General features: G+C 48.0%; 1 protein-coding gene across 4 annotated transcripts in view; it reads right to left on the reverse strand.

Annotated features, from left to right (window-relative positions):
- The window catches only part of EP400 (E1A binding protein p400), a 346,882-nt gene that overhangs the window by 25,657 nt on the left and 293,781 nt on the right, over nucleotides 1–27,444 (reverse strand). For 3 of the 4 annotated variants that reach the window (XM_073557023.1, XM_073557026.1, XM_073557024.1), the window contains one exon: nucleotides 22,426–22,590. In XM_073557023.1, the coding sequence (XP_073413124.1) occupies nucleotides 22,426–22,590 (165 nt within the window). The remainder of the gene's footprint in view (nucleotides 1–22,425; nucleotides 22,591–27,444) is intronic. The other variant, XM_073557025.1, reaches the window with a different exon arrangement.

The raw sequence follows: 27,444 nt of genomic DNA on the forward strand, positions 1-27,444 counted from the left end.
TGATTTCTCTCGGCCCAGCAAAGGATATGCTTTACTTAGAGCAGGGATCCCCAACTCCGGTCCTCAAGGCCCACCAACAGATCATGTTTTCAGGATTTCCCTTGTATTGTACAGGTGATGCAATTATCACCTGGGCAATACTAAGGAAATCCTGTAAACCTGACCTGTTGGTGGGCCTTGAGGACTGGAGTTGGGGAACCCTGACTTAGAGCATGGTCGTCCTGCTGCGGGTGCCCCCCTGATGATTTATGCAAGCCACCGCCGTGGCATTGTCTGATTGAATCCGGACGGGGCGGCCTGCCAGGAGATGAAGAATGTGCTGCAAAGCCAGACGAATCGCCCGAATTTCTAAAAAGTTGATTGGGAGGCGTGATTACCGAGGTGACCAACGTCCTTGGGCTGTGTGGTGGCGAAATACTGCTCCCCATCTGAGGAGACTGGCGTCGGTCGTGACCACCAGCCAATGGTTCGGGGGAAAAGGTTTCCCGTGCAGAAGGGAGGAACTCATCATCCACCATCTGAGAGCCTGTCTGACCGGTGCGGACAACAGACACCGGTGGTCGAGGGAGAAAGGGCTTTTGTCCCAAGCTGCCAAGAGGGCGTGCTGCAAGGGACGAAGATGGAGCTGGCCAAATGGAATTGCCACCACCATTTTCCCTAAGACCCTCATGCCAAACTGGATGGTACGGGAGGCCGGCTGGCGAAGTGCCCGGACTCCCTGCCGGAGGGCTAGGGCCTTGTCCCGAGGGAGAATTACCAACCCTAGGGAAGTTTCGAAGATCATCCTTAGAAAGGAAATCTTCTGAGTTGGAACAGGGGAATACTTCTTTAAATTCACCAGCCACCCTAGGCGAAGAAGTGTATCCAGCGTGATGTTGACGCTCTCTTCGCAAGTCTGAAAAGATGGGCCCTTGACCAGGAGGTCGTCCAGATATGGCAAGATGACTATGCCCCGGGCATGCAGGATGGACATGACGGCCGCCATGACCTTTGTGAATACCCCTGTGGGCGGTGGCTAGCCCGAAAGGTAAGGCTGTGAACTGGTAATGCAGGTTGCTGATGGCAAACCGTAAGAACCTTTGATGCAAGGGAAAAATGGGGATGTTCAGATACGTGTCTTGGATGTCGATAGAGGCCAAATATTCTCCCTTTTCCATGGCAGATATGACCGAGCGGAGAGACTCCATCCGGAAATGTCTGATCTTGATAAATTTGTTCTGAGGTTTCAGGTCCAGAATGGGCCTTACGGTTCCGTTCTTTTTGGGGATCACAAACAGGTTGGAATAGAAACCCTGAAATTTCTCTTTTTCCGGTACAGGGATGATCACTCCGTTGTGCCTGAGATTTGACGGCTTCGAACAAGGCGCGTGCCCGGGTTTCCGATTTGGGAGGACAAGACAGGAAAAATCGTTTTGGGGGGCTGATAAATTCTATCTTGCACCCCGAAGACACCAACACTCTTACCCACGCGTCATGTACGATGGTGAGCCAGACGTGATTAAACCAGAGCAGGCGACCGTCTACTCCGCTGGTGTCGACCGGAAAATTCCTCCAGTCATTTGGCCGAGAATCTGTGGGACCTTGATCCCCTTGATTTTGGCTGGTTGGAACGCATCCTCCCCAACAGGATGGTTCTTTATGAGATCTGACGAGCTCTGTCCTGATTGGGCCGATCTGAACTGCCGGGGTTGGCTCCCGCGACCCACCCGGAGTAGCGAAAGGACCGAAAACGTGTTTGAAGCTGGTGACGGAATGGCTGCTTAACTCTTTGTTGCAGGAGAAAGTTGCTTTCCCCCCCTGTGGTGTCGGAGATAAGCTGATCTAGCGTCTCACCGAATAATCTGCCACTCTGATAGGGCAAAGAAGTTAGGGATTTCTTGAAAGTTGAGTCTGCTCATCATGTCCTTAACCACAGGGCTCTAATGATGGAAATCGCATTTGCGGCAGCCAGAGCTGCGCAGTTAGCTGCATCCAAGGATGCATTAATCAAATAGTCTCCTGCCAGGGCGATCTGATTCGCGATCTCAGCTACCTCTGACGGTAGGTCCCATGCCCTGCATAGCTCTATTTAATGATTCTGACCAGGAAATCATGGCCTTGGCTACCCAAGTTGAGAGAGGGCTGATCCTGAGGCCTCAAACACTGAGCGAGCCAGGCTCTCTATGAGACGGTCAGTGGGATATTTAATAGAAGAACCATTAGGTAGGGATAACAGGGTTTTAGATGCCAACCGTGATACGGGTGGATCTACCATTGGGGACTCTGCCCACTTTTTACGGATTTCAGAAGCAAACGGATATCTTGCATCCATTGCCTTCTGTCCTGCGAAGCGTTTGTCTGGCCGCTCCCTGTGTCATTGCACTATGTCCTCAAACTCTGGGTGAGTGGCAAATACTCTATGAGGCCATTTGACCTGTTGAATGACACCTTATGACCTGAGGTCAAGGTGGATTCATCGTCAATCCCCAGGGTTTGGTTGACGGCCTCAATGAGACTGTCAACGGATTCCTGGTAATCAGGTGCATCCAAATTGAGGGGTACCTCGGAATCGTAATCCGAGTTTTGTTTGCTGTCACCCCCTGGAGAATGGGAGCGAGAGGCGGAGCTCATAGATGCTGAGGCACCAGATGGGCCAGGCGATGCTGTGTGGGTTCGCTTCCCCCACGTCTCCCTAGAGTGATAGCGGCCCCTGCAGGCCAGAGGCTCCTGTGAGGTGGAGGATCCCGCCAAGACAGGCGAGATACTGTGCCTATCTGGGGCCTGATGGGAAAAAATTGCTCTCGTTAGTAATGCCATAGACTGCGACAAAGACAAGGCCCATTCTGGGGGACTTGATACACTGGGCTCGGTCGCATGGGAGGGCTCCTGGGCGCGTTCAGAATCGCAGGCTTTGCATAACTGATTGCTCTGTGTCTGAGGAAAAGCGGACCGACAGGAGGTGCATGCCGCATATAGCACCGTGGAAGGCTTGGTCCTTCTGGACATGCTGGACCTGCTCGCTGACATGGCCTGCAGCAGTGAAGCCTTTAGTATAGCTGCCGATTAAAGAATGTTGCTGCCCGGCTGGAGGGGGGGGTAGCCCTTACCCACAGTCCTGTGCCCCTGAGCATCCTGAAGAGCATCAGGAGGGGACTGGGCCGCTCCTAACTTCACAATTTGTACCTCGGCGAGTGGGCGGGCCCACCGGAAGTAGGCATGCCTGGGGGCGTGCCATCCAGCCGCAGCCTAGCACAGGCCGAAGCCGGGGCCTAAATTTACAGTGCAGGCCCGAGGACACAGGGGCGGGTCCATCGGAAACGGATGCGTCAGTGGGCGGGACTTCCGCCCGCGGCCTAGGGCGAACCAGGAGCCGAGGAGTAATGTTCCGGTGTCGGCCGGCGATGAAGGGCTCCCCGGAGCCGCTGGTGCTAATATTGCAGCGGAAGCTATTGTTAGCATTGGGTACGCAGGTCGTGCCGCTGTATGCGGATGCCTCCACATGCGTCATTTTGATGATGCGGCGCCCGCATAAAATTCCAACATGATGCATTTGATGCGGGTCGCTGCACCGTCAAAGCGACGCATGCGGAGGTATCCACAGACAGCGGCACGACCTGCGTGCCCAATGCTAAAGATAGGGTACGCAGGCCGCATGCAGAAGTATGTAGACGTAGGCGGAGCTGACCGGGGGAGGTGCGGCCGTGGGCGGAGCTTCACGGAGGAAGTCCGCAGACAGCCGTAAGATCCTCCATACGCAAATGTGAACCTTGCCTTATAGGTTATTTTACAGGACTCAAATACAGAGATGGCTGAACTTTTCCCCCCTTTTCTAAGAAGAGGTCTGTTGGAATTTTGTCTTGTTTGTTTCCAGACATTGTTCCCGGATTATCTGAGAAGAATCTGTGTCAGGTTATGTTTTGGTTGTGGTTTTAGAGATGTTTTTGATATGTTGCTTTATAGTGTTTTTATCCTTGTATTTGTTATTTGATGTTACTTGCACCATTGATATTCTCGCTCGAAGAGAGTTAATATTCATGAATAAGAATTTCTGGCTTTCCCATACAGTCTCATTCTGGATTATAAATGGTGGTAAAAATCTTATCTCTAAATGTAAAGGGACTTAATAGTCCTACTAAAAGGCACACTGCTTGGAAAGAAGCTAAAAACTCAAATTGTGACGCAATTGCTTTCCAAGAAACAAAACTATCATCTATTAATCCACCAAATTTTCTCGTAAGAATTTCCCTTATATTTTAAGATCCTCCTTAGAAAAATAATAGGCAGGTGTGATTATGGCAATCAGAGATACTGTCTCTCTTCAATTAGTAGAGGAAATTACTGATACTAAAGGCCGATTCCACATTCTTATCTGTGTAATTTATACGATCACTCATACTCTAGTCAATTTGTATGCTCCCAATAGTGGGCAAATCACATTTCTAGACAAACTAATGAAAAAAGTCCAAAAACATCAGAAAGGGGATTTCATTATTCTGGAGGATTTTACTATTATTCCTGACCAAGCAATGGATACAACACAGAGCCAGACATGCTGCATGTACAGCCGATGCGGATGCACCGGGGCTCGGAGGTGGAGGGGGGCCCCTGCATGATGGCTAATAATGAAGGCAATCTGCCCTGTTTATCTGGCCCCGAGGCTCCGCGAGACCCCTGGCCAGATTGCCCTCATGTGTGGCGGGCAGGGAGAGATCCCTGCAGCTCTGCTGACTGCAAGAGAAAATGGCAAAAAAAATGCTGCCCGCGCTTCCTGTCTCTCACACAGTCAGCAGCGCAGCTGTATGACATCATCATTCAGCGCTGCGGCTGTGCCAGAGAGAGGAAGCTGTCGGCAACGGTGATGATGCGGGAGAGCGTGTGGAGAGGTATGGTGTGTGCGTATGTATGCATGTGTGTCACTGCGGGGGAACGTGCAAAGAGGTGAATGGTGCTTTGTGTGTAGGTGGAAGAGAGTGTAGTGATGGGGGTGAAGGTAATGATGGGGGAGATGGAGAGGGCAACGATGGGGTGGTGGGGGAGAAAGCAATGATGGTGGCAGTTGAAAGGACAATGATGGGGGTGGTGGGGGAGGAGGAAATGATGGAGGTGGTGGAATGGGCAATGATGTGGTTGGGGAGAAGGCAATGATGGTGGCAGTGGAAAGGCGAAAGATGGGGGTGGTGGGGAAGGAAACAATGATGGGGGTGATGGGAAAAAGGCAATGATGGTGGTGGAAAGGACAATGATGGTCGTGGTAGAAAGGGCAATGATGGGGGTGGTGGGGGAGAAGGCTATGATGAAGGTGGTGGAATGGTCAATTATTATTATTAATTTATATAGCACCATTAATTCCATGGTGCTGTACATGAGGTTAATGATGGAGTGGTGGGGAGAAAGCAATGATGCAGGTGGTGAAGAGGGCAATGATTGGGGTGGGGGAGAGGACAATAATGGGATGAGGAGGATGGGAGAAAGGGGGATTTATAATGGATTTAGGAACAGGGGGAGGAAGACATTATCCCTTATTATATGTCTAACATAGTCCCTTAGTATATAGTGTACCCACTTATACATAGCACAGCCCCTTCGTATATAAGGTACTCACTTATGTATAGCACAGTTCCTTCGAATATAGTGTAATCGCTTATTATGTATAGTGCCATCCCTCAGTATATAGTGTAGTCACTTTTTATGATGCCATCCCTTATTATATAGCTTCCCCTGCTGTTATGTACAGTGTTGTCTCTTACATAGTGCATTCTTTTTATTTTGTTATTCACAGCGCCCTCTTATTACATAGTCCCCTCTCTTGTTAGATATAAAATGACTGCTGATGGAGGAACTGGTGACCAGACTACCAGTCCACCAGCTCCTCCATTAGAAAAGAAGCCTTCCCATGCTCCATCATTGCATAATACAGCTAACAAGACAGGACAGTACGTAATAAAAAAGAGCTCTATATAATCCAAAATGTAAGGGACGGTGCTATACATAAGACAGGGCACTGTATAATAAGGGACGGCAATATACATAATAAAGGCAATATATGCAATATATACGTGTGTATGGCTATATATATTTATACGCTACTGTTCAAAAGTTTGGGGTCACCAAGACAATTTTGTGTTTTCCATGAAAACTCATACTTTTATCAATCAAATGAGTTGCCAAATGAATTTAAAATCTAGTCCAGACATTGACAAGGTCCGAAAAAAAGAGTTTTATTTGAAATAATAATTTTCTCCTTCAAACTTTGCTTTCGTCAAAGAAAAGCTGTTGGAGGATTATAACAAAGTAATTCATGCCATCAAATTAAACCATTACTACTCATATAATAAAATGGCTAGGCTCATGCACAATAAAGTTAAACAGCAACGCTTGAAATGTAGAGTTTTATCTATCAAAAACGCAGGTAATTCTTATCTTCATCCTCAAGATATTGCAGAACAATTTGAATTATTCTACTCCTCTCTATACAATCTAAAGGATGACTTCAACTCCAGAACGCAAGTATACTGAAATTAACTAATTCCTCACTAATATTAGTCATCCCCAACTCAATTTAGAACAAATTAATCAGTTAAACTCTCCTTTTGCCACAGATTAAATGAATTCAACAATCCATAAATTAAAGGAAAATAAGTCACCGGGCCCAAATGGGTTACCTAATGAATATTATAAGATATTTAGTCAACATCTCTCATCTGCATTAACTTACATGCTCAATCATGCAGTCAAGGAGACGTCTTTTCCCAAAGAATATCTCCAAGCCACTATAGTCGCGATTCCAAAACAAGGCAGCGGTCCCTCATTAGTATCGATCTATAGACCTAGCTCATTGCTAAATTCAGATATAAAGATCTATGCTAAAGTGATTGCCCAGAGACTGCTAAAAGTTCTCCCGGGACTTATACATTCAGACCAGGTTGGCTTTGTTAAGGGAAGGCAGGCTTTGGATGGAACAAGAAGACTTTTGAACTTGCTATTATCCATAGAGGAGAGAAGAGGCCCCTCAATTCTATCACTGGATGCCGAAAATGCATTTGACTCTATAAACTGGAACTACACATTTGCCACCCTTAAAAATTTTTGGTTTAAATGGGCAAATTTTAAGAGCCAGCTCTGCTTTATACTCCTTCCCATCGGCAAAAGTATCTGTTAACAGTAATTTCTCTAATTACTTCTCCATATCTAATGGTACTCGACAAGGGTGTCAGCTATCCCCATTACTCTTTACATTGATAATGGAGCCTTTTGCTGAATCTATTAGGTTTAATCATTTAATAAGAGGTATTGTTGCAAATTCTAGACAGCATAAAATAGGACTCTTTGCGGATGATACACTAATTACACTTTCAGATCCTATAAATTTATTATGAGCAGTTTCCTCAGTGATTAAGTCATTTTCCTTGGTTTATCATTAAAAAATAAATATAAAGAAATAAAGAACACTGGGCTTTTTCATAGATTCCAACCTAAGGAAATTGCTGAAAAAGGAAATTCCTTTGTCATGAGAGAAATTTTGTATTCCTTATTTGGGGATAAAAATTACTAATCTAAGCTACAAAATCTAAGATGAAAATCTATGTAATATTCAGAAATCCATACAAGATGACCTTGAGAACTTTGATAAATCCAATACATCTTGGTTAGGCAGGATTATTCTTTTTAAGATGATGATCCTTCCTAAGATCAAATACATATTTCGTACTACCCACATCCAAATCCGTGACCATTGGATTAATAAACTGCATAAACAATTATCCAATTTTATATGGCAATTTAAACCCGCAAGGATCTCAAAATTTTTGCAGTTTAAACATAACAAAAATGGTGTAATCGGCTAACCTAATATCTATGCCTATCATGCTTCTAACATCATTCTTCAAAGTAGATACTGGTTCCTTGAATCTGGCTGGATGGAACTTGAAAAAGCTTCTAATAATAATTCCCCTTTGTCATCATTGATAATATCCTATTTATTGGATCCATCTCTTACTTTACCTAATCACTCTGATTAAATCTTAATAGATTGGAAAAAGCTAAATAGTATCTCAAAAACTAATAAATGTAACATTAATCCCAACCAACTTCCTATCTCAATTTTTCATAAAGCTCTAACCAAATTTTTCATGTAAAAAACGGGAAAAGATTGGAATTATAGACTGTTCTTCACTTATAATGGGGCCTAAATTAGACTTGATTATAAACTTTCAGTCATTAAAAACCCTATACAATCTTCCTGATGAAGAATTCTATAATTTTCTAGAGTTAAAGAAGTATATTAGAAATAAGTTCTCGTTACCCTTAACCCTTTTAAGAGAAATTGTTACTCTTTTAGATAATCCTATGAATAACTCAATTTGGAATATGAAGAATATCTATTCAATTTTTTTTTTTTTTTAAACTCTGATGTCTCTTTTGAAAAACTGAATTATATGTGAAGATGGGAAAAAGATCTAAATAATAATTTGCTCTTAGATAAATGGGAAAAAGTGGTGGAACTAGCATACAAATCTTCTATTAGCACAAACTTACTTGAAAATTATTTAAAAATTTTATCTAGGTGGTTCTACACTCCCGCTAGATTTGAAAACACATTTCCCGATCAATCCGATTTATGCTGGAGTAATTGGGGCCAAAGTAGTAATCCTCACATATTCTGAGAATGTCTCAAACTTTACATACTTAGGAAAGATGTGTCTTTACTATTGAAAAAAAAATAATAATAAGGTACCGTATATACTCGCGTATAAACCGAGATTTACAGCCCATTTTTTTGGGCTGAAAGTCCCTTCTCCCCCCCCCCCCCCCCCCTCGGCTTATACGCGAGTCATATACGGGGGTGGGCGGGGGAGGGGGAGCGGGGGTGTCAGAGATCATACTCACCTCTCCTGGCACTTCTCTGCAGCCTCTGCGTCTCCCTCTGCCGTCTGCTTCCTGCAGTCACATGGTACCGCTCATTAAACTCATGAATATGTTCATGAGTTTTAATGAGCGGTACCACGTGACCAGCTGAATGCAGGAAGCAGACGGCAGAGGGAGAAGCAGGGGTTGCTGCTGCAGAAAAGACCTGTCGCTAGGAGGGGTGAGTATGACGGGGGCAGAGTGATATTCACCTGTCCCCGTTCCAAGCCGTGCACCGCTGTGTCTCCGGGTCCTCGTGCTGTGACGGCAGAGGGCACGATGACGTAGTCAGTGTGCGTCCTCTGCTGTCAATGCAGAGATCAGGGAGACACAGCGGTGAACGGCTTGGAACGGGGACAGGTGAATATCGCCACTGCCAGGGGCTCAGGACACCGGCACCTGGCCCCCAGCGACGGAGAGGTGAGTATGTCTTTTTTTTTTTTAATTGCAGCAGCAAATAAGGGGTATTTATGGAGCATCTTAACCCTTGTGGAGCAGCATATGGGAGGAATTTATGGGGCAGCATTAACCCTTGTGGAGCAGCATATGGGGAGTATTTATGGGGCAGCATTAACCCTTGTGGAGCAGCATATGACGGGTATTTATGGGGCAGCATTAACCCTTGCGCAGCAGCATATGGGGGGTATTTATGGAGCATCTTCTTGGGCCAGCATTAACCCTTGTGGAGCAGCATATGGGGGGTATTTATGGGGCAGCATTAACCCTTGTGCAGCAGCATAAGGAGGGTATTTATGGAGCATCTTCTTAGGCCAGCATTAACCCTTGTGCAGCAGCATATGGGGGAGGGGGGTTTATCTATGGCGCATCTTCTCGGACCACCATTTAACCCTAGGCTTATACGCGAGTCAATAAGTTTTCCCAGGTTTTTGTGGCAAAATTAGGGGGGGGGGGTTGGCTTAGGCTGGTTTCACATTAGCGCTTTTTAAGCGCACGCACGGCCGGGGGTAGCTCCGCCCCCGAGCCGGCTCTCTGCCCGGCATGCCCGCCCCTTGCTTGTAGTGCCGCCTCCTAGCGGCGCACCCTATCTTTAGCATAGGGTGCGCAGATCGTGCGCAGGCCGTGCGCTAGTTGCGCTTTGACCTGCGCTGCGTACTTTTGACGGTGCGCCGTGCGAGCCAAAATCCGAAAAGTTTGATTTTGGCGCGCACGGCGCACCGTCAAAAGTGCGCAGCGCAGGTCAAAGCGCAACTAGCGCACGGCCTGCGCACGATCTGCGCACCCTATGCTAAAGATAGGGTGCGCCGATCGCAGGCGCCGCTGTGCGCTAGGAGGCGGCGCTACAAGCAAGGGGCGGGCACGCCGGGCAGAGAGCCGGCTCGGGGGCGGAGCTACCCCCGGCCGTGCGTGCGCTTAAAAAGCGCTAATGTGAAACCAGCCTTATACACGAGTATATACGGTAAGTCTTCTGTCAAAATTTCTCCCCATTTGGCTCTCCTATTTCTGGAAGCTGATGACCTTACCCAAAAAATTAGACAAGTTTCTTTACATATTTTTTCCTGTCATAAAAACTTCTACTGCATCAAAGTGGAAATAAGGAGATTTTTGTGTACTCACCGTAAAATCTCTCTCTTAGCCTCTAATTGGGGGACACAGAACCATGGGTGTTATGCTGCTGTCCACTAGGAGGCGACACTATGCATAATCTGAAAAAGATTAACTATGGCTCCTCCTCTGCAGCATACACCCCTGGACGGTGTTAGCCTTCTCCAGTTTTGTGCAAAAGCATTTGGAGGAACATAACAGAAAAAAAAACATAACCATGCCTGTAAAAAAGGCCACTATGTACGAGCTCAAAGAACAATATGAGAACTCATCCGAAACAACGGCCCGTAAGGGCAACAGGGTGGGAGCTGTGTCCCCCAATTAGAGGCTAAGAGAAAGATTTTACGGTGAGTACACAAAAATCTCCTTTACTCTGTCGCCTCATTGGGGGACACAGAACCATGGGACGTCCCAAAGCAGTCCTTGGGTGGGAAGCAATGGACGAATATTGTGCTGACCGTTCCCTAAACTTGGGGGCACCGCCGCCTGCAGAACCAGTCTACCCAGGCTCGCGTCCGCTGAGGACTGGGTATGAACTCTGTGTTTCGTAAACGTGTGTAGGCTAGTCCAAGTGGCCGCCTAACACACCTGCTGTGCCGAAGCCTGGTGCCGAATGGCCCAGGAGGCCCCTACCGCCCGTGTAGAGTGTGCCGTAATACCGGCCGGAAAAGAATTTTTAAGGCGATAAGCCTCTTGTATGGTGAATTTGATCCACCTGGCAAGGGTAGCCTTGGAAGCAGGCAGACCCTGGCGGACGCCTTCCCGAAGAAGGAAAAGGGAATCAGACTTCCGGAAGGGCGCAGTCCTAGACACGTATATACGCAATGCCCTGACGAGGTCAAGCGTATGCAGAGCCTTCTCCACCCTATGAACCGGAACCGGGCAAAGGGATGGCAGTGAAATTTCCTCATTGATGTGGAAGTTGGACACAACCTTTGGAAGGAAGGATGGGACCGTACGGAGAACTACCTTGTCCTGGTGAAAACCCAGGAAGGGCCTTCTGCAGGAGAGTGCCGACAGTTCAGACACTCTGTGTAGCGAGGTGATTGCCACCTAAAAGACCACCTTCTGGGATAGAAGGCAGAGTGGGACTTCCCTAAGGGGTTCGAAGGGAGGTCCCTGCAATGCAGTCAGGACCAGGTTGAGGTCCCACGTTTCTCTTGGCCGTCTGTAGGGGGGAACCAATCAGGAAACCCCCTGAAGAAAAGTCCTTACTTGCGGCTTGTTAGCAATGCGTCTTTGAAAAAAAACCTGAGAGCGCTGACACCTGGCTCTTAAGGGAGCCCAGGGACAGTCTGGCCTCCAGACCCGATTGGAGAAAACCAAGCACTTTGGGGAGAGAATAAGGGAGTGGGATCTGGTCGCAAGATTCGCACCAGGTAAAGAATGCTCTCCAGGTACGGTAATAAATATTGGCAGAGGCTGGCTTCTGTGCCCTGATCATGGTTCCAATGACATCTGGTGAGAGCCCTGCCTGGGTTAGAAACCAGGTCTCAAGGGCCATGACATCAAATTGAGAGCCCATGAATTCTAGTGGAAGAATGGGCCTTGTGACAGAAGATCGGGACGGTCGGGGAGACGCCAGGGGGCGTCTGCTGTAAGTTGAATGATGTCAGCGTACCATGTACGTCTGGGCCAGTCTGGCACGATTAGCATGGTTGGAACTCCTTGTTTGATCTTCCTCACCACTCTGGGTATCAGGGGGAGAGGTGGAAAAATGTACAGAAGCTGGAACTGAGTGCAGTCCTGAACCAGGGCATCCGCTCCGAGTGACCGCGGATCGTGTGTTCTGGCCATGAAGTTGGAGACCTTGGCATTGAAATGGGATGCCATTAGGTCCACGTCTGGCGAAAAATTTCGGGACGGAGAGACCACTCTCCAGAGTCCACTCGTTGTCTGCTGAGGAAGTCGGCTTCCCAGTTGTCCACACCCGGAATGTGGACCGCAGAGTACCGATCCCCCGTCTTCCGCCCAGTGGAGGATGTGTCTCACTTCTCTCATCGCCTGGGTACTGCGTGTCCCGCCTTGGTGGTTCACATATGCCACAGCCGTGGCATTGTCCGATTGTACTCTGATATGCGAGGTTGCCAGTAAGTGACGAAAGGCTCTCAACACCAGGAGGATGGCACGAATTTCCAGGATGTTGATGGGCATGGTGGCCTCCACTGGTGACCACTTGCCCTGTGCCCTGTGATGTAAGTGCACCGCACCCCAACCCGTCAGACTCGTGTCGGTGGTCAGGACCTTCCATTGACCTGTGAGAAAGGATTTCCCCTTCGCGAGTGAGGTTGGCTTGAGCCACCAGAGCAGGGACCTCCTGGTTGACGATGTTAGCTGAAACTCCCTGTCGAAGGAAAAAGGATTCCTGTCCCAGGACTTGAGAATGGCTAGTTGAAGAGGCCTGAGGTGAAACTGGGCAAATGGGACCGCTTCCATTGCTGCCGCCATCCTGCCGAGGGGGGGGGGGCTGCGAAGGAGGATGCGGACTCCTAGACGGAGAGCCAGTGCCTTGTCCTTGGGAAGGAGCACCAGACCCCTAGAGGAGTCGAATAGCATCCCCAGGAAGGTCAGAGACTGACTCGGGGTAGTCGATGACTTTTGTAGGTTGACTAACCAGCCCAGGTGACTCAGTGTCGATTGTGATGGAGATGCTGATCTCGCAGTCCTTGAAGGTGGAAGCCTTGATGAGGAGATCGTCCAGGTATGGAACGACTACTATGCCTCTGGAGTGTAGAACGTCCATGGTGGCTGCCATGATCTTGGTAAATGTTCTGGGAGCCGTGGCGAGTCCGAAGGGGAGAGCCACGAACTGGTAGTGGTCCTTGTTGATTGCGAACCTAAGAAATCTCTGGTGGGCGGGAGCATTCGGTATATGCAGGTATGCGTCTTGTATGTCTATGGAGGAGAGATATTCTCCCTGCTCCATGGACGCAATGATGGACCGAAGGGACTCCATGTGAAAATGACGAACCCTTACATATTTTTTGAGTTGTTTTAGGTCCAATATGGGCCGTACGCTGCCTCCTTTCTTGGGGATTACAAATAGATTGGAGTAGAACAGTCGGAAGCGCTCGGCCGCAGGAACTGGTACTATGACTCCTGCTTGAAGAAGGGAGGAAACAGCTTGGTGGAAGGCACGAGCCTTGGCTGGCGGTTTTGGGGGGACAAAGAGGAAGAACCGGTTCGGTGGGTGGAAGTGAACTCTATCTTGTATCCGGAAGACACTAGTTCCCTGACCCACCTGTCTTCTGTAATAGGCAGCCAGACTTGCTGAAAGATCAAAAGTCGTCCGCCTACGGGTGGGGTGTCTTCCGGAGTTCGAGAGTCATGATGAGGAGAAAGTTTGAGGTTTTCCTCCTTTGGGCTTCGGCTGGCCTGCTTTTGACTGCCAGGTCTTGTCTGGCCTTTGCGTTGCCCGTGAGTTGTCCCTGCGTGGGGAACGGTTACGATTTTGTGCTGGACGCGAGACGGACCAGCCCGAAGAATTCCGAAAGGATCGGAATCGTGTTTGGTTACGTCTTTTGTAAGTGCGTTTAGGCTTCAGTTGAGGGAGAGAGGTACTCTTACCCCCGGTGGCGTTGGATATCATTGTGTCCAACTTTTCACCAAAAAGTCGCCCACTGAGGTACGGGAGGTGCGTGAGGGACTTCATCGAAGCCGCGTCCGCTTTCCATTCCCACAGCCAGAGGATACGCCGAATCGTGATGGCGTTTGATGCTATCCCCGCTACACTCCTTGCGGAATCCAGAGCTGCATGAAGCATGTAATCTGCTACAACTGCTATTTGAACCGCTTGGTCCGACAGCTCAGGAGTTGATGCTTGGAGGCCCGCTTGTAATTTTTTGGCCCAAGCCATAATGGCCTTGGCAGCCCAGACTGAAGTGAACGCGGGAGCCAGGGAAGCCCTTGCAGCCTCGAAAATTTAACGAGCCATGCGTTCTACCTGCCGGTCTGCTGCGTCCCTGAGGGTTGAGCTATCTGGCAGTGAAAGGAGGGTTTGCGTGGCTAGCCTAGAGACTGGGGGGTCCACGTCGGGTGGATCTGTCCATTCCTTGGTGTCCTTCTGCGGGAAGAGGTACCTTGCCTCCAAATATTTTTCGATTGGCGAATTTCTTCCCAGGCTGTGAAAACTGCTTGTTAAGGATTGCCTTAAATTCTGGGTGATTAGAGAAGACCTTAGGCGGTTTTAGAACACCTTCAAAGGAAATCTTGTGTACTGGGGCCTCCGGGGGCGGATCAGAAATATTCAGCACCCGATGGATGGAAGAGATTACGTCCTCAACTAGCGCTGTATTGCAAGGGGTAATTGGGATCAGGGACCCCTCCGTTTCGTTGTCCGAGTCGGAGTCACAGATGCCTTCCGAATTTTGTGTATCGCTGAGGCATCCCCTAGTGGGTGAACTGGGGTGGGGGTCTTCTGTGGTCGGAGATGGCTGTGGAGATCTGTGTTGTCTGTCCCTGGTAGGGGACGGTCTAGGTGACCTGGAGCTACGGTGTCTTTCCCTAGAGGGGGTTGACCGTGTGCAATAGGATGACGCAGGTGAACGCGACCTGTGGGTCCGCTTACGTCTGGATGTGCCCTGAACGGCCTTGACTGAGTTAAGCTCTCCCTTTGCTGGGTAACGTTCATAGCCGCGACATGACCCTGCAGAGCCTGAAGCAATGTGGAGGCTAGGTTATCTATAGACTGCGTCATAGATTGTGACATCTGAGTAGCCCATTCTGGCGTGGTAGCAGACACCGAAGCAGTGGTAGGGGCTTCTTGGGGTTCTGACCCAGTAGACTGCATACAGTCCCGGCAGTGCGGGTAGGTGCTGCCACTGGGGAGAGAGGTTTTGCAGGCTGTGCAGAATGCATAAAAGCAGTTCTGCCTGGTTCTCTTGGACCTTGAGCCCGGCATAGTGCACAGGGTGCAGAAGAGCTGCTATGCGGAGGACCCTACAGGGGTGGCTATGCAGAGGACCTATAGGGGAGCCTTATAGGGAAAATGGATTCATAGCCTGAGTAAAAAAACCCAGCTGTGATCTTACCCCACCAGTTTGCCTCTAGGTCCAGCGCCAAAGATCCACAGTCCTGTGCCCCCCGAAGACTGGCTGGCCTGGTCCTGCTGATGTCTCTGCTGCAGCAGAAATGGCCGCCGAGAAGAAGAGGAAGGAGAAGAAGGGGGTGGAGAGCAGAAAAAGCGAGGCAGAGCTGTATGAAAACGTGCCCTGTGTCTTGATCCGCCCCCTCTATGACGCTGTAGTGTGTCATATTTGTCATCCGGGGGCGGGCCGGGGGGGGGGCGGCGGCTTCAGCTAGGCCAAAGCCGCGGCCTAAATTAGCTGCCTGATGCCTGGAAGGGCTCCAGGCCGGCTCGGAAGTCCTGGAGGGGGTCGGATCTGAACCAGATCCCCCCGGGTTTAGAGGCAGGATAACGGTGGGGCTATAAGTGGAAGGAGGGCCCTGTTAGGGGTCCCTTTGAGGCGCTTAGAGCTGGTGCTGACGCAGAGACAGGGGCGCAGGGAGCCCTGTGTCTGTATTGTGCGCTGACTGCCTGCACTACCCGCGGCCCCGACAGGAGCCCGCAGCAGGACTAGGGTTCCTGGATGCGGTGCAGAGTGCTGCTTGTACAGACCCTACCTGAGGCATCTCAGCCTAGTGCCCCCCAGAGGGGGATTAGGGAGGGTGCTGCTGTCACCATCAGGGGTTTTTATCCCCGCCTCGACCTCAACCCAGAGGCCAAAAGGAATTGGGGAAGGAGGGGGGGGTCTCGACTTCGAACCAGTACCAGAGGGACTGGGGAAGGAGCGGCTTGGGGAATAGCCATCTCTACTTCAACCGGGCACCCCGTAATAGGGGACCGAGGAAGGAGCCATGCCGGAAGTCTCACAGGAGACCCACTTTTCTTCATTTGTAATCCTTGGAAAAAAACGGAGTAAAAAAAAAAAAAAATTTAGGTGTGCCTCCTTGCGACACTAAGCAAAAAACTGGAGAAGGCTAACGCCATCCAGGGGTGTATACTGCAGAGGAGGAGCCATAGTCTTTTTCAGATTATGCATAGTGTCGCCTCCTAGTGGACAGCAGCATAACACCCATGGTTCTGTGTCCCCCAATGAGGCGACAGAGTAAGATGAATATTCCCTCTATTTCTGACATATTTGATATTATGTTCTCTTATAACTCTTTTGAAATGTCCTTAGCTTTAAGGGATAACTTGCTTCCTAAATATAATTCCAAATGGTCCTCTCGGAACGTAATGTTTTCTCCAAGCAAGAAAAGCCTCTTTCTCGGTCGCCTTATTGGGGGACACAGAGACCATGGGTGTATGCTGCTGCCACTAGGAGGCTGACACTATGCACAAAAAAAGTTAGCTCCTCCTCCGCAGTGTACACCCCACCGACCGGCAGGGAATTCCTCAGTTTAGCTTAGTGTCAGTAGGAGGTGGACACGGGTCTTTCATTAGACCCATATCTACCTCAGTGTGCGTCGTTCCTTTTCAGGTTTCCGGAGGGATACAGTGTGAAGAGTCACAACTGTACTCCCACAAAGAGACTATGAGTACGGCGTGTACTGCCACCCCGTATCCTCATAGCTCTCCGTGCGGACCAGAAGCTCAGCGCAGATGCGGGCCAGCGACGGATGGTCCTCGCCAAACGCCTCCCACCCACTCGCCCAACAGAGCCTGTCGGTCGGAAGAGGCGCAGATACGGGAAAGATTAACAAACAGCGTTGGATAAAGAAGGTACCTTTATTGGAGCAGAGGCGCGGCGCATGGAGCAAACCACCGCAAGGATACATTGGAGCACAGCGCTGCAGGATGCGGCCCGCGCCTTCGACGGTCGCCGCATTTCACCTAGGCCCCGACTGCGGTGCGGGCCTTGTCTCCCCCCCGCCTGTATTCATCGGGGGATTCATCTTCCGGCGCGGTTCTGGCGGCATCTTCGTTGTGTGTGGCCGCTGCAGCGTTGCGGCACTTCCGCGCCGCCCATTGCTGACAGGCGGCCGCCGTCTCTAATTTAGTCCCCGGCTTCATTTTAGGCCTTCGCGCCCGTCGCGGCCACGCCCCCCGCCCACTCATAGGCCGGCTGCGCTCCCGCCCGTTCCTAGGCCCTCCCACCGCCTCTCTTGGCCTGTGGCTGGGTAAGGGGGGCGGTTTCCTTTAGTTCAGTTGGCTAACTCCGCCCTTCTTCTTGGCCCTCCTGAACCGCGTTTTTTCATCCACCTCAGGCTGCCGCCATCTTTGCAGCCTGTCAGCCGGAGACGATAGACAGATGTCAGCTATCCCCTGCTGGGGTCCTGCAATTCTCACAAGCCTGGTACAGCGCTTTGGGGGACACCGGACCGTGAGTAGTTCTGCAACTGCAGACTGACACCCTCCTCTGCCTTTCTGTTCCCCAACCTTCCGGCTTTTCTTCAGGGTCCTTCTGTTCCATCTTTATGTCTAACTCTAAGTCTGAGCGTAGCCGGCCGCCGGCCCCCACGGGCACTCTAGTCCTGTTCGTCGCATGCCCCTCTTGCAATCGCAGACTTCCCTGACCCCGTTCAGGAGCCATCTATTGTGCCACGTGAAAGCGAATTCCCCATCCCTGGCTGGGCCTCGTCTCTTTCACAATCTGTGGCAGACCTCACCAGAGTGTCTCAGTCCCTAGTGGCCGTTCTTGATAGGTTGCCCCTGGACACTTCTGCAGGGTCCAGCAGGTCGCAAGACATTCCATCTGAGCCAGCCAGCAGAAGCCGCAAAAGACCCAGGCAGGATCTCCGGCCGCAATCCTCTCCTGGCCTCACATCCCCACATAGTCCTTCCCAGCAGTCGCCCTCCCGTGCCTCCTCACCCGAGTCAGGTGAAGAGTTTTTAGAGCTGGATTCGGACCAGGACGCGGACATGAAGGTTACAGTACAGAACCTCATTGCTGCGATTCACCACACCTTCGAAATCTCAGACTCCCCTGCGAAATCCTCAGATCAGGAGGTTTCGTTCAGACGGGCAGAAACACCTTCCAGGGTCTTCGCCTCCCACTCTTGAGTTTGGCAAGACTCTTACCAGGGAAAGAGAAAATCCGACCAGGCGCTTTCAAAGAGGGAAGCGCCTCGGCGTGCTGTATCCGTTTGCCAAAGAGCTCACCGATAACTGGTCTGCTTCCCCCTCGGTAGACGCACCCGTGTCCAGACTTTCTAACAACACGGTCCTCCCGATTTCAGGTGTGACGTCGTTACAAGATTCTAATGATAGAATTATAGAATCTTTAGCAAAGTCAGCATTTGAAGTGGCTGCAGCGGTGCTAAGCCCAGCCTTCACTTCACTTGGGTAGCGAAGGCCATAGCCACTTGGGCAGAGGATCTCCGCAAGGGCATCCTAGATAAGGCCCAACCAGGGCATTTGGCTGATCAGGCCAACCAGATCTCCCATGCAGGGGATTATCTACTCTCTGCCTCCTTGGATGCCGCGTCCTGCGCAGTTCAGGCGTCAAGCAACATGGTGGCAGTCCGACGTACAATTTGGCTCAAAGCTTGGCAGGCGGATTTCTCTTCAAGAAAGTCCCCTTCCAATCTGCCTTTTCAGGGAGCGCGGCTCTTCGGATCCCAGCTGGACCAGATTATTAAGGACGCCACTGGGGGCATGAGTTCCCTCCTCCCTCAGTCCAAGCCTCGCAGACCTCCGCTAAGGCGTCAGTCTCGGCCCTTTCGGTCTTTCCGCCGCTTCAATACGGCAGAGAACTTCTCTAACCAACAGAGACCGCAGGCATGCCAGGATAGGAAGAAGGTGCCTTTCAGACCCACTCCTTCCTGGCGATCTCACTCCTACCAGGTCAGATCCTCCAGGTCCAGATCTGGTCGGTCCACATCAGCATGTCTATCAACGGACCCCCGGGGGTCCTTCCCAATTAGGTCGACTCCTTTTCTTCAGAGACATCTGGCTTGCCTCAGTAGAGGACACTTGGGTCAGGAAAGTTGTATCATCAGGATACAAGATAGACTTAGTTTCTTGTCCCCAGGATCGTTTTTTCGAGTCCCGACCTCCAAAGGATCCTGCCTTAGTTCTGGGGTTCTTTGCGTCCATCGCTTTGCTCCTCAATTCCGGAGTGATTGTGCCCGTTCCCGAATCAGAACGTTTCACAGGATTTTATTCAAACCTGTTTGTGGTACCGAAAGAAGGCGGGACAGTTCGCCCATCTTGGGCCTCAAGTTACTCAACTAGAGAGTCCGACTGCGTCACTTCCGAATGGAGTCTCTTCGGTCGGTAATCGCTTCCATGGAGATGCAGGAGTTCATGTGTTCAATAGACATTCAAGATGCCTATCTACATCTTCCCATATTCTCCGGGCATCAGAAGTTCCTGCGTTGTGCGATTTGCCAGGAACATTACCAGTTCGTTGCACTGCCGTTCGGTCTCGCCACCGCACCCAGAGTATTTACAAAGATCATGGCGGCGTTGATGGCCTTGTTGAGAATCAGAGGTCTCCTCTTTCCGTACCTCAACGACATTCTGATCAAAGCTCCATCCTTTCATCAAGCTCGCCAAAGTCTTACCATCGTCCTCGACACCCTGTCCAATTTCGGGTGGCTCGTCTACAGGAAGAAGCCCTGTCTTGTCCCGACACAACGTCTTGTGTTTCTGGGTCTATTGTTCGACACTCGGTGATCGAGGGTTTTTCTCCCACAAGAAAAAATTGGCTCTCTGCAGCGGGATGTACGATTGTTGCAGATCATACGACTTCCATCTCTCCGAACAACCATGAAAGTCCTGGGAAAGATGGTGGCGGCAATAAAGGCGGTTCCCTTTGCCCAATTTCACTCCAGACCTCTCCAACACGCCATCCTGTCTCGGGGAACAGGTCTGTCCTTTCCCTGGATCACCCATTTTGACTTTCATACCGGGTCAAGCGGTCACTTAACTGGTGGTGGACGTCACCTCTCATCCTCTTGGGTCGGTCTTTTCTTCCCATTCACTGGCAGATTGTAACAACGGATGCCAGCCTCCTCGGCTGGGGTGCAGTGTTCCGCAATCACACTGTTCAGGGTCGATGGTCGACTCAGTAATCAGCTCTGTCGATCAACGTCCTAGAGATACGAGCGATCCATCTGGCTCCCGTCCACTGGGAGAGGCTCCTCAGGGGCCTGCCTGTCCGGATTCAGACAGACAATGCCACAGCGGTGTTATATGTCAACCGCCAAGGAGGGACACGAAGTGTCTCAGCCCTGGCAGAAGTGTCCAAGATTATTCATTGGGCAGAGATTTCCGTTCCGACAATTTCCGCGGTACACATTCCCGGTGTAGACAACTGGGTCGCCGATTTTCTCAGCCGCGAGGGTCTCACGGTGGGAGATTGGTCCCTACATCCGGAGGTGTTTCATCTGCTTTGCCGTCAATGGGGAACCCCGGATGTAGAACTGCTGGTGTCTCGCCTCAACAGGAAAGTCCCACAGTTTGGTTCCAGGTCTCGAGACCCTCTGGCAGTGGGCGCCGATGCTCTGGCCGTTCCTTGGTCACAGTTTGAACTCCCTATCTGTTCCCTCCCCTGCCTCTTCTTCCCAAGCTGTTGAAGATCAAAGCAGAAGGAATTCCAGTCATTTTCATCGCAGAATTGGCCCAGAAGGTCTTGGTTCGCGGACATTGTCAACCTTCTCGCGGATGCCCCCTAGAAGCTTCCAGACAGGGCAGATCTGCTGTCTCAAGGCACGATTTGCCACCCCAATCCTCGGCCGCTCACTTTAATGGCGTGGCTGTTGAGACCAAGGTTTTGAAACGGGCAGGATTCTCCGATCAAGTAATTCATACCATGCTCCGAGCCAGAAAGCCATCATCTTCCAAAGTTTATTACTATACTTGAAAGACCTATTTCACTTGGTGTAAGGCCAATGTCATCGCGCCCATGTGTTTTTCGCTCCCTTTTGTTCTGGCGTTTCTTTAGGCAGGGCTGGATGGTGGGCTTGCCCTCAGTTCTTTGAAGGGTCAAGTTTCGGCCTATCTACATCATTCAACAGGGCAGATAAGTATGCCTGCGCACTTCGGGGGGTGATGAAGCAAGCAGGAGGGCGGCATCACAAGAAGATGGGAGACGCTGGACCCGGACCTGTGACACCCATTGGACCGAACCCCGCCGGACTGCCCCCCGGGTGAGTAATAATAAAACTTATTTTTCTTATCTTGCATTATAGAATGTTGTAGATAAGCCCTGAAAGGCAGAGGCGTATCTTATATTGGCCAAAACTGCTGACAGATTTCCTTTAAGTTGATGTTCATTTCCCTTCATTTTCCTTCTCTTCTCTTCCTCCCTAACCTTTTTCCTCTTTTCCTTTGTTTGGCTGCCTTCCTTTCCATTCATTGCTTTCCTGACCCATTATCCCCTGTACTGTAGAAATCCCCTAATAAAAAGAATTTTGAAAGAAGTGAACTCCAGGGCACCCAGCAAACATTGGAGTGATGCAGCCAGTCATAACTAGGAGAAGATTATTGGGGCGGCACCATAACAGGTGAAGACGGAGGCTGCTAAGTATAATACTAGGGGCAGGGAGGAACTTACATTAGTGGCACCACTCCTGCAGTAGAAATAAAACAAAAACGCTGGAGTGGTGCAGCTATACAAAGAAAAAGGTGTAAAGCGTCGTTTTCAGCATTTATCTTACTCATGCTGCTTCCAATTTTTCATTGGGACCACTAAATAAAAAAAAAACAAACAAAAAAAAAAAAAAAAAACACATCTGAAACCATACGGCAGATTAAAAACAACAAAACTAAAAAAGAGAAAATTCAAGGGAGCAGCAGGAATAAAAGAGAAAAACTGACTAATTTTGACTCGGTGACAGGACCTCTTTAACAACGCAGCTATTTTCAGTCGCTTGTGTGTACAAATTGCAACCCTCAGCAAGTAGTATCTCAGCCTCAATGTGAATGAAGTATAAAATCAAGATAGGTTACTGGGTTTACTTTTAGCACATCACGTCTACAAGCAACGGCTGTCTGAATACACCAGCCACGAAGTGATCTTGTAAATTTACCTGTATTTGAGCTTGAACTTGCTGGGTTCCAGGTGCCTTTTGTGCCTGAGTTAAGGACGTTGTCAGGAATTGAGTTTTTATTGCTGGCTGGTTCGTGTAGGTGACTTTTTGCTGCTGTGATGCAGTGGACACTTGAGGTGTTGTTATCTGAAGGGAAAGGTAAGGCTGAGCATTAAAAGCCCAGGGAGAAAGCAGACAGGAAGAGATCAACGTAACTGCCATTAAAAAAATACAAAATACATTATTGTATAATAGTGCTATAACATTCTGATTGTTAGTATGTTACAGCACAGTCATAATACTATAGAAAAAAATAATATTGACCATTGGATTTTATAGCAAAAAAAAAAAAAAAATATAATAAATATACATTAAGCCAGAAAGTGGGTTTACTAAACATTAAAAGGCATTGACAATAATGCTATGTGATACATGTAAGGAATAGGTGCAATGAACCACTATTTCAATAGAACCTGTTGGAGTTTGTACACATGCTGCAGTTTTTGCCTCGTTTTTCAACTGTAAAAAAACACTGTACTTTACAGTATCCACAAAGTTAATGAGATTTTTGAAATCTCATGCACATTTTTTCCTTGTGAATTTGAACAAAAGCATTTTTTTTCAAAGTCTGCAGCATGTCAATTTACTGAATGTTTTTGAAGTGTTTTTCACCCATTCAAATGAATGGAAACAAACTCAAGTAAGTATGCATGCATTTTACACAGTGTTTTTCCTCCCAACACTTTTTGGTGCAGAAAAATCTACAACAAATTCTCAACTGGTGCACATACCCTTGAAAGACATTCTGCGCATTAAATTCTTTAAACTCACCACCCAATGAAGTGACAGAAATATCCTTTGCAGACAAAGACTAGATTCTGCAGCAAAACGCCCCCGGAAGAAGCAGGCGGCGACACGCGCGTCGGGGTGAGGGGACGCCAGATCACACTCTCATTACGTCCAGGTAATTTTACCCTGCATACTCCATTTTGAGTGCATGTTTATTTTGACATTGGTCCTATATACCTAACGAGGGGTCTGTGTCATTTCTTTTTGTAAATTCTTTATTTTAAAATTTTTGAAGTTTTTGAACATCACCATTAAACACAACACCAATTCTCAGGTACAGTTGGCGACATATTAAATAGTGTCTGGTTTAGGGCGAGAAGGGAGGAGAAAATAAGGAAAAAATAGGTAGGGGAGGAAAGGAAAAAAGAAAGGGATGGGGAAAAGGGTACATATTCATATACAATATCAACAACATTAACAATAACAACATGTGGTTGACAACATGAGCACAATCATTGAATGGGTGCACTTCAGAAAATAACGCATCTCCAAGTATTACAATTGGGCTATCTAATATGGGGTAGTGAGGCTAGGAGCCCCAAAACAGAAGCCACCTAATTCAGTAGAACTTAACAAAACAAAAATCTCTAAAATGTTCCTAAAGAGGGTTGTCTTCTAAGTACCTATTCCAAGGGGCCCAAGTCGACACGAAAGCTCTATGATTATAAATTTCCCAGCTAGACAGCTCCTCTAAACGATAAATCTGATTTATTTTCGCATACCATTCTCCCAACGTGGGAGGAGCTACATCCTTCCAATGGGTAGCTATCAACTGTCTCGCCGCACTCAACATCAGTGGAAGAAGCCCATGTTTTTTTGGTAAAAAATCTTTTGACGGGCATGAAAGGAGAGCTTCCGTGGCTCTAAGATCAACCTTTATTAATCCTAATTTTTTGAGAACTAGCTCAACTCCCTCCCAAAAAACTCGCAATCTAGGACATTCCCAGAATATATGCGTATGATGTCCTCTAGGATTGAGGCATCGCCAACAATCATCATTATCCACGAGGCCTAACTGGAACAACTTAGCTGGAGTTAAATGCCACCTAGTTAATATTTTATAAGAATTCTCCTGCAAAAGTACACATCTGGAAAAACCCCGAGCATTTGACAGCATTTTAGATATTTGATCCTCTGTAAACGTGATATTAAGTTCAATTTCCCACGAGTGTATAAATGAGGGTTTAGAATGTACATTCGGAGAGATGAGATGTGAGTAAATGCGGGATATAATTTTCAGCCGTGGGGATGGAAGTTTAATCATAATATCTAACCAGGACCAATTAGATTTAGACGGGAATCTCCGTCCAAATTGTAAAAGTATGCGTTTGATGTGTTGTTTCTGGAGAAAATTTGTTGGTTGGGTCGATGCCCCCTGTGGCCAAGACCCCTCCCGCAAGGTGTTATTACCATAAAAACTATTTAACGTTTCTCTAGGGAGGTTGGACCATAAATTGTATGGATCTTGAAAGTCTAACTCTAACAAATAGGGAATTGAGCCAATCGGTGTCAATGTGGAGGGGAAAGTATCTTCTGGGAACTCTCCCATTACCAATCTTTTAATACGCAACGTAGTTGCAGTTACGTCATCCAACCTAAGAGAGGCCGGCGGTTTAGCCCTAGTCCAGAGATACGGCAAACCTCTCGGGCCCAATAAAGCCCAGTCAACACTATCCCCCTCCTCCCTTTCAGCACAGGACACCACCTTTAACCATCTACTGAGATGAATAGCCTTATAATATAAAAGAAGGTCTGGAACCCCCAACCCTCCAAAAGAGATAGGGCGAGAAAGAAACTTATATGGTAACCTAGCCCTTTTATCTTTCCAAATAAATTTTCCGATAAGGGATTTTAATGTTCCAAAAAATGTCAGGGGAATCCGAATCGGAACCATGTTCATGGTATATAGTATAATAGGCATTATATATGCCTTAAACACATTAATACGACCCATCCAGGATAAAGTGGGTAAGCTATACTTCTGCATCAGGTTTTTGACCTTTTGAATTAAAGGAGTGTAATTGTCATGGAATAGGTTGGTGGGGTCTCTAGTTATCATTATTCCCAAATATCTAATAGAATTAGTGGCCCAAGAGAATGGAATCTGCGTACGAATGGTGGAGGTCTGAGAGTGAGGGAGACCAATGTTTAGCACTTCAGATTTTGACAAATTGATTTTAAAATTAGAAAGGAGACCAAAATGATGAAAGGCCTGAAGGATAATTGGAAAGGCCTGGGATGGATTGGAGATAAGGAAAAGCAAATCGTCTGCGAAAGCTAGAGTTTTAAGTGACCTCCGACCCACCGTCAACCCCTCTATACGTTGGTCTTGTCTGATGCTTTGTATCAAAGTTTCTATAACTAAAATGAACAAAGAAGGCGACAAGGGGCAACCCTGTCTAGTCCCGTTGCTAATCCCAAAACTATCTGACAGGGTGCCGTTGACTCTGACCTTGGCCGTCGGTTGAGAATAAAGCGAGAGGACTGCTGTTATATATTGAGGAGGGAAGCCAAACTTAATCATTACTTGTTCCATAAACCTCCAGCTCACTCTATCGAAAGCCTTCTCAGCATCCGTCGACAAGAGCATCAAGGGCATACCCCGAGTCTTAGCAAACATTATAGACTGAATGACTTTAGTAGAATTATCCTTCCCCTCCCTGCCTCTTACAAAACCTACTTGATCTGCATAAATTAGCTTAGGTAAGAAATTGCTTAATCTGCCCGCTAATATTTTAGCCCACATCTTGATATCTGCATTAAGCAGTGATATTGGTCTGTAGCTAGTGCACAGATTGGGATCTTTACCCTCCTTAGGGAGGACTGTGATGTATGCCTCCAAGGATTGTCTAGGGGGGAGCTGGCCTGCTAAATAGGAATTAAACAAAGACACTAGGTGAGGTAACAGTGGTTTTATAAACTTTTTATAATAGATAATGGGAAGACCATCTGGGCCCGGTGCCTTTCCGTTCGGAATAGTAGAAAGAGTGTCTAAGATCTCCGTAGGGGTAACTGGGGCAGTCAACAAGGACTGACCTTCAAGAGTTATTTTAGGGAGCTGTAACGAGGTCAAGAATTCTTTTATTTTTGCTAAGGCTGTGACTGGCTCCTGCATGCTATCAGGTGTATTTAAATTGTATAAATTTTCATAAAAGGTTTTAAACTCCCTGGCAATATCTGCAGTCCCAAGAATTGAAGAGCCATCTAAAGCTCTAAGTTGTCTAATAAACGTCTTTTCCTTTTGTTTCTTAAGTAGGGATGTCATAAGCTTACTACTTTTATTGCCATGGAGATAAAACTTCTGTCTACTTCTCATATAAATTTTTGCTGATTGAATGTTTAAAAGGTTTTTTAATGAGGTTCTCAGATCTGTCAGTTCCGACAATATTTTATTTACCTGAGATCTCTTATGTAGTCTCTCGAAGGAACTAATTTGATGTAGAATAGACACAACCTTTTTTGTTCGCTCTTTTTTCAAATAGGAGCCTAGGGCTATAAATTCCCCTCTCATTACTGCTTTATGAGATTCCCATACCATAGGCAAGGGCGGGCCTGAGTGCAAATTATTTTGAAAAAAGAAGTCAAGAGTGCTTGTCAGTTTTTCAATGTGAGAATCCGAGTCCAAAAGAGTCTCATTCAGTGACCACGACCCAGCCGGCCGTGGTAGAGTTTTTATCTCTATGTCAAGAAAAATGGGAGCGTGGTCTGAGAGAGAAATGATATCTATATTAGCTTTCCTAACTAATTGGAGATTAGCTGTTTGTATCAGTAGGTAATCAATTCTGTGATAGCTATTATTCGGATGGGAATAAAAAGTGTAATCTCTGCCCGAAGGAAAAAGCGTTCTCCAAGGGTCTATCAGATGCAATTTTTGTAATGAAAGGTGTAATCGTCTCAGCGCCCTCTGAGAAAGAGCCGATCTGCCCGTCGAAGTATCTAAGGCTGGGTTCAAAGATACATTAAAATCCCCTCCCACCAACAACAGACCCTCAGTAAAAAGTTCTAGAACATTCAATGTTTTACACAGCCAACCTATCTGGTTCCTATTTGGGGCATATAGGTTACACAGGGTAATCTTAGTGTTAGCCAAAAAGCCCTTAATTATAATGTACCTGCCTTCTGAATCCGATAAACAATCGCTCAAAATAAAGGGAACATTTTTCTTTATAG

The sequence above is a fragment of the Dendrobates tinctorius genome, unplaced genomic scaffold, assembly GCF_039654945.1.
Source record: "Dendrobates tinctorius isolate UK_male_01 unplaced genomic scaffold, ASM3965494v1 ptg000243l, whole genome shotgun sequence".
Classification (NCBI taxonomy): Eukaryota; Metazoa; Chordata; class Amphibia; order Anura; family Dendrobatidae; genus Dendrobates; species Dendrobates tinctorius.